The following is a 7,048-nucleotide window of genomic DNA, read 5'->3' as shown; positions in this document are numbered from 1 at the left end:
ATGTTCTACATTTAGACGGGGTTTCACCGTGTTAGCCAGGATGGTCACGATCTCCTGACCTCGTGATCCGCCCGTCTCGGCCTCCCAAAGTGCTGTGATTACAGGCTTCAGCCACCGCGCCCGGCCCCAAATTTTCTTTAATTTTATTTTTATTTTTTTGAGACAGGATTTTGCTCTGTCACACAGGCTGGAGTGCAGTGGCACCATCTCGGTTCACTGCAACCTCCATCTCCTGGGTTCAAGTGATTTTTATGCCTCAGTCTCCCGAGTAGCTGGGATTACAGGCACGTACCACTATGCCCGACTAATGTTTATATATTTAGGAGAGACAGGGTATTGCCATGTTGGCCAGGCTTGTCTCAAACTCCTGGCCTCAACTGATCCATCGGCCTCGGCCTCCCAAAGTGCTGAGATTACAGGCATGAGCCACCCTGCTCCGCCAGGTATTTTCCAAATTTTCTTTAAAGTACACGTATTGCAAAGTATATGTGTTAAATATGTATTGATATAATAGTTTGGATCTGTGTTCCCACCCAAAACTCTTGTCAAATGGTAATCTCCAATGTTGAGGGTGAGGCCTGGGGGCTAGTGATTGGTTTAGTATCATCCACTTGGTATTATCCTCTTCTCACAAGATCTGATTGTTTAAAAGTGTGTCATGGGCCAGGTGCAGTGGCTCACACCTGTAATCCCAGCACTTTGGGAGGCCAAGGCGGGCAGATCACGAGGTCAGGAGATCAAGACCATCCTAGCTAACATGGCGAAACCCCATCTCTATTAAGAATACAAAAAATTAGCCAGGCGTGGTGATGGGCGCCTGTAGTCAGCTACTAGGTGAGGCTGAGGCCAGAGAATGCCGTGAACCCAGGGGGCGAGGCTTGCAGTGAGCCAAGGTCGCGCCACTGCACTCTAGCCTGGGCGACAGAGCAAGACTGTCTCACAAAAAAAAAAAAATGTGTCATGGCCGGGCATGGTGGCTCATGCCTATAATCCCAGCACTTCGGGAGGCCCAACTGGGTGGATCACTTGAGCTCAGGAGTTCAAGACCAGCCTGGGCAACATGGTAAAACCCCCTCTCTACTAAAAAGACAAAAAAAAGTAGTCAGGTGTGGTGGCACACACTATAATTCCAGTTACTCCAGAGGCTGAGACATGAGAATCACTTGAATCAGAGACATGAGAATCAGTTGAGCCAGGGAGACCGAGGCTGCAGTGAGCAGAAATTGCACCACTGCACTCCAGCCTGGGTGACAGAGTGAGACCTTGTCTCAAAAATAAATAAATAAATAAATAAAAGTGTGGAGAACCTCCCCTTGTTTTCTCTCTTGCTCCTTTTCTGGCCATGTAACATGCCTGCTCTGCTCCCTGTTTGCCTTCCACCGTGAGTGTAAGTTTCCCCTCCTCTGAGGCAGAAACAGACACTAGTGCCATGCTTCTTATACAGCCTGCGGAACTGTGAGCTAATTAAAACTCTTTTCTTCCTAAATTATCTCATCTCAGGTTTTTTTGTTTTGTTTTGTTTTGACATAGGGTCTCACTTTGTCACCCAGGTTGGAGTGCAGGGGCATGATATTGGCTCACTGCAACCTCCACTTCCCAGGCTCAAGTGATCCTTCCACCTCAGTCACCTGAGTAGCTGGGAACATAGGCACACGCCACCAACCATGCCTGTCTGTCTGTCTGTCTTTCTTTCTTTCTTTCTTTCTTTCTTTCTTTCTTTCTTTCTTTCTTTCTTTCTTTCTTTCTTTCTTTCTTTCTTTCTTTTCTTTCTTTTCTTTCTTTTCTTTCTTTCTTTCTTTCTCTCTTTCTCTCTCTCTTTCTTCCTTTCCTTTCCTTTCTTTTTCTTTTCTCTCTCTCTCTCTCTCTCTCTATCTCTCTCCCTCTCTCTCTTTCTTTCTTTTGAGACAGAGTCTTACTCTATTGCCCAGGCTAGAGTACAGTGGCATGATCTCAGCTCACTGCAACCTCTGCCTCCGGGATTCAAGCAATTCTCCTGCCTCAGCCTCCCAAGTAGCCAGGATTACAGGCACCTGCCACCACATCCAGCTAATTTTTGTATTTTTAGTAGATGTGGGGTTTCACCATGTTGACCAGGACCTGACCTCAGATGAGCTGTCTGCCTCGGCCTCCCAAAATGCTGGGATTACAGACATGAGCCACCTTATCTGGCCAGGTATTTCCTAATAGCAATGTAAGAATGGACTAATACACGTATCAAAGAGAAAAAAAAATTAAAAAATTGAACTGCTGCCACATACAACCCTGTCATACCTGCAATCCCAGCACTTTGGGAGGCTGAGGTGGGAGGATTGCATGAGCCTAGGAGTTTGAGACCAGCCTTGGCAACGTGGTGAAATCCGCTCTCTACAAAAATTTTAAAATTAGCCAGATGTGGTGGCAGGCACCTGTAGTCCCAGCTACCGGGAAAGCTAAGTGGGAGGACTGCTTGAACCCAGGAGGTCAAGGCTATAGTGAGCTATGATTAAGCCACTGCACTCCAGCCTGGGTAACAGAGCAAGACCCTGTCTCAAAAAACTAACTAACTAACTAGCTAACTAACTAATTAACTAACTAAACTAGCTAAATAAATAAAAAGTGCATCTAAAAACATTTAATTTGAAACATTCATTTGAAAACATATTTTTAAAGGGTTGAAGTTGGTTGGAAAGAGCTGTGGATTGGAAACTTAAGGGGGCAGCTAGTAGACACCACATCCCTGGCTCAGGCTCGCATATTGCTGGCTACGTGCTCAGCACCCATCCGCCTTCCTCCTTTCTGAAGGACTCCTGTTCAGTTCTGGTCAACTCACTCTCAGCTCCAGGTCTAAGGGTAACCAGACTCCTTGCCACTCATTGGTTTAGGAATGAGCAGGAGACATAATTCATAACAAGACAAAGGAAAAAAAAATATCTGCTGGGCTTTCTGAGAACATTCTCATCAGTTCTTCTGGAAGCAATTGTCTCTATTACTCCCAGATGTCCAGCAGGCTGTGTCCCAGAGCCATTCAGCCCAGAGTGACACAGAACAGACCAGGAGAGGGGGACTGAGTTGCTCCCAAGGTCCTGCCACAGGACCTCCAATTCCATGCACAAGGGCAGCTCAGCTTCTGTCACTTGCAGCCAAGACATCCTAACTAGTGGTGGCCCAATGGTGCCATCTCACCACTGCAGGCTTGACACACTTTTAAAGTTGTATTTCCTACAGTTCTGTTGTTTTCCCCAGGACTTGCTACATAATTTGCAGGGCCTTGTGCATGTGAAAACGTAGGGTCTCTAGTTCAATAATTATTAAGAATTTCCTGATGGTGACAGCAGAGCATAAAACCAAAGGCAGAGTCCATCCAAGCCTGGGGCCCTGTGAGACTGAATGCATCACACACACATGAAGCCACTCCTGACCTTGATTCTTGTTTTGTTTTTGTTTTAAGACAGGGTCACACTGTGGTTGCCCAGGCTGGAGTGCAGTGGTGAGGCTCACTACAGCCTTGACCTCCTAGGCTCAGGTGATTCTCCCACCTTAGCCTCCTGAGTAGCTGGGATTACAGGTGTGTGTCACTGTGCTCAGCTAATTTTTTTTTTTATTTACTTTTATTTTTTTTAGATGGAGTCTTGCTCTGTCACCCAGGCTGGAGTGCAGTGGCGCAATGTCAGCTCACTGCAACCTCCACCTCCCGGGTTCAAGCAATTCTCCTGCCTCAGCCTCCCGAGTAGCTGGGGTTACAGGCATGCACCACCACACCCAGCTAATTTTTTTGTATTTTTATTACAGAGGGGTTTCAGTACATTGGCCAGGCTGGTCTCAAACTCCTGACCTTAAATGATCCACCCGTCTTGGTCTCCCAAAGTGCTGTGATTACAGGCATGAGCCACCTCGCCTGGCCATTTTTAAATTTTTAGTAGAGATGGAATTTTGCTGTGTTGCTCAGTTGGTCTCAAACTCCTGGACTCAAGCAATCCACCCGCCTCGGCCTCCCAGAGTGCTGGGATATAGGTGTGGGCCACTGCATCCAGCCTGTCCTTGATTGTTATCAAGGAAAAGTTCTCCCTGGCCTTATGACTTCAATTACCTTGGATCTATAGTTGACATTCCATGCTCAAGGTCCAAACTTGTTTTTCCAAACCCTCTCTTTTTTAAATCTTATCGGCCTACACATTTGAATATGTAGGCTCAAACCTTTACTCCTTAATCTCTCCTACCCTCCTCCCTGCCTTCAAAACTTCTGATTCCCCATCCTAGACAATAACACCACCATCCACTAAGTGACCCATTTTGTACACCTCCTTGTTTCACTTTCACCACATCCTCTCAAGTCCCGTCAATACCACTTCTGCAATGTGGTCCAGGCACTGCTCTGGCCTAGCATCCATTCCATGGTCATTAATTTGGGCAAAGCCTCTGCTGAACCTTCACAATAGCCTCTAGTCTCCCTCTGTCCCACTTCAGGCCACACTGCCGCCAGAAGGATCTTTTTATAACACAGACCTCAGCACGTCATTCACCTGCTTCAAAGTCCTAGGATGACAGATGACCCCTTTCAGAGAATAACTCATCAAAATTCTCTCTCTTTTGGACAGCTATTTAAAAAGAAGAGTCATAATCTCAGAGATCCTGTTATTCCACCTCTGGCAATCAAACCCAGTAATGTGAATTAAGGAAAAGGCTCATTGTACAATGATGGTTGATCTGGTTTGGATATTTGTCGCCTCCAAATCTCATGCTGAAATGTGATTGCCAGTGTTGGAGGTGGGGCCTGGTGGGAGGTGTCTGGGTCATGGGGGCAGATTCCTCATGAATGGCTTGGTGGCCCCCCCCCACAATAATCCGTGAGTGCTCACTTTATTAGTTCATGCGAGATCTGGGTGTTTAAAAGAGCTGGCATCTCTCTCACTCCCTCTCTTAACAGGTGACACGCCTGCTTCTCCTTTGCTTTCTGCCATGATTGTAAGCTTCCTGAGGCCTCACCAGAAGCAGATGCTGGCACTATGCTTCTTGTACAGCCTGCAGAACTGAGAGCCAAATAAACCTCTTTTCTTTATTAATTACCCAGCCTCAGATATTCCTTTATAGCAACACAAAACAGACTAATACAAAGTTCATAGCAGCAAATAGTGAAGAATTTCTAACAACAGCAGCTAACTCATATTGAGTGCTTGGTATACAGCAAGCATGTGCTAAACACATTTCATAGCATTTAATTCTCAAAACAACTCTGTAAACATGTAGGACTGGGAGGCTAGGAACGATTAAGTGCCTTGCCCAAGGTCCCACTATAAGTGACCTCACATTCTCTAACCCAGGTCTGTCTGACACCCAAGTTCATACTTTTACCTACTACAGTTTTACCTACTACAGGTAATGACTAAATAAGTTACTAGTCACGTACTTGTGGAAAGTTAATGTTAAAAATTAGTTACAGAACTGGACATGGTGTCTCACGTTGTAATCCCACCACTTTAGGAGGTAGAGGCAAGAGGATTGCTTGAGCCCAGGAGTATGAGACCAGCATGGGCAACATAGCGAGACACTGTCTCTACAAAAAATAAACAATTGGCTGGGCATGGTGGCATGTAGTCCCAGCTACCCAGGAAGCTGAGGAGGGAGGATCACTTGAACCTGGAAGGTTGAGGCTGCAGTGAGCCATGATTGTGCCACTGTACTCCAGCCTGGGCGACAGAGCAAGACCATTTCAAAAAAAAAAAAAAAAAAAAAAAGTTATAAATACTATTTCACAACATGCTTACATTTACTATTATGTGAATAAGTGGAATACAAAATGCAGGATAATTGTTTTTTTTTGTTGTTGTTGTTTTTGAGATGGAGTCTCGCTCTGTCACCCAAACTGGAGTGCAGTGGCCGGATCTCAGCTCACTGCAAGCTCCACCTTTCGGGTTTACGCCATTCTCCTGCCTCAGCCTCCCGGGTAGCTGGGACTACAGGCACCCGCCACCTCACCCGGCTAGTTTTCTGTATTTTTTTTAGTAGAGACGGGGTTTCACCGTGTTAGCCAGGATGGTCTCGATCTCCTGACCTCGTGATCCGCCCGCCTCGGCCTCCCAAAGTGCTGGGATTACAGGCTTGAGCCACCGCGCCCGGCCGATAATTGTTTTAAATATAGAAAAAACTGAACATAGGTATGCTAAAATGTTAACAAATAGTAAAGTGATAGAATTAGAAATACTTCTTTCTTCTACTGTTGTGCATTTTCCAAATTCTAGTGAATGCATTAAACCTTCATGGACTCCCTCTTACCTACAGGATAAAAATCAGTTACTTCAGCACTGCCCCTAAGGACCACCCGAGTCCACACCATCTGCCCTTCAGCTTCTCCCCTATCCTGTCAGTCCTGCAGGCCTCGTGGTCTCCCCATTGCCGGGAAAGCCTTTTTCCCTCTTCCCCACCTGCCGAGTTCCTACTCCTCCCTTAGGACCCAGCTTCATCCTGGATACCCTTCGGGATACCCATCCAGCCCTTCTGGATAACCTAGAGCAGCAAGCCTGCCTTACTCCGGGGACTCAGCAATCCGCTTGTCCAGGAGCCTGCAGGTGGCCCCACGGCGCCCCGCCCGCGTGACGCAGCCCACGTGGTCACGGTCCGGCCCCGCCCCGCGCTCGCGCAATCCCCTTCTCAGGCTGCGTTCGCTTTTCAGGCTGCGCGGGTGTCTGTTCGGCCACCTTCCTAGGCAGGTGTATCCGCGACTCGCGGAGCCTCAGTCACCTTTCACTTCACGGCAGCGGCGCCCCGCCCACACCTCGACGCTTCGGACACCCAAAGAGTCGGAGGGTGGGAAAGTGCGTACCTTTTGGATCCGCTTTAGCGCCATCCTACCCCGCTACCGGGGACCCGGGCGGCCCGGCCAGGGCTGCCTGAGGCGGCCGGCTGCCGGGTCAGCCGCCACCGAGCTGCACGCCGGGAGCCGCCGCCTGCGCTTGCGCGCGCGGGGCACTGTGGGGCCGTCGTCGCCGCGTGCCGAGCGTCCTGGCGCGGCCGAGGGGAAGCCGCGGGGCTGCCCCGGTTACGCTGGCCACCCGCACCTGGTCCTGTGGCTTCG

At 48.3% G+C, this 7,048-nt stretch overlaps 1 protein-coding gene across 4 annotated transcripts in view; it reads right to left on the bottom strand.

Annotated features, from left to right (window-relative positions):
• The window catches only part of UBE2D4 (ubiquitin conjugating enzyme E2 D4), a 29,173-nt gene that overhangs the window by 21,500 nt on the left and 625 nt on the right, over positions 1 to 7,048 (bottom strand). For all 4 annotated transcript variants that reach the window (XM_017894910.1, XM_017894911.1, XM_017894913.1 and 1 more), the window contains exon 2: positions 6,797 to 7,031. In XM_017894910.1, coding sequence (XP_017750399.1) covers positions 6,797 to 6,820 — 24 coding nt within the window. In that variant the 5' untranslated portion in view covers positions 6,821 to 7,031. The remainder of the gene's footprint in view (positions 1 to 6,796; positions 7,032 to 7,048) is intronic.

This window comes from Rhinopithecus bieti, unplaced genomic scaffold (assembly GCF_001698545.2).
Source record: "Rhinopithecus bieti isolate Rb0 unplaced genomic scaffold, ASM169854v2 scaffold_26424, whole genome shotgun sequence".
Taxonomy (NCBI): domain Eukaryota; kingdom Metazoa; phylum Chordata; class Mammalia; order Primates; family Cercopithecidae; genus Rhinopithecus; species Rhinopithecus bieti.
This window is presented reverse-complemented; position numbering and strand designations above follow the sequence as displayed.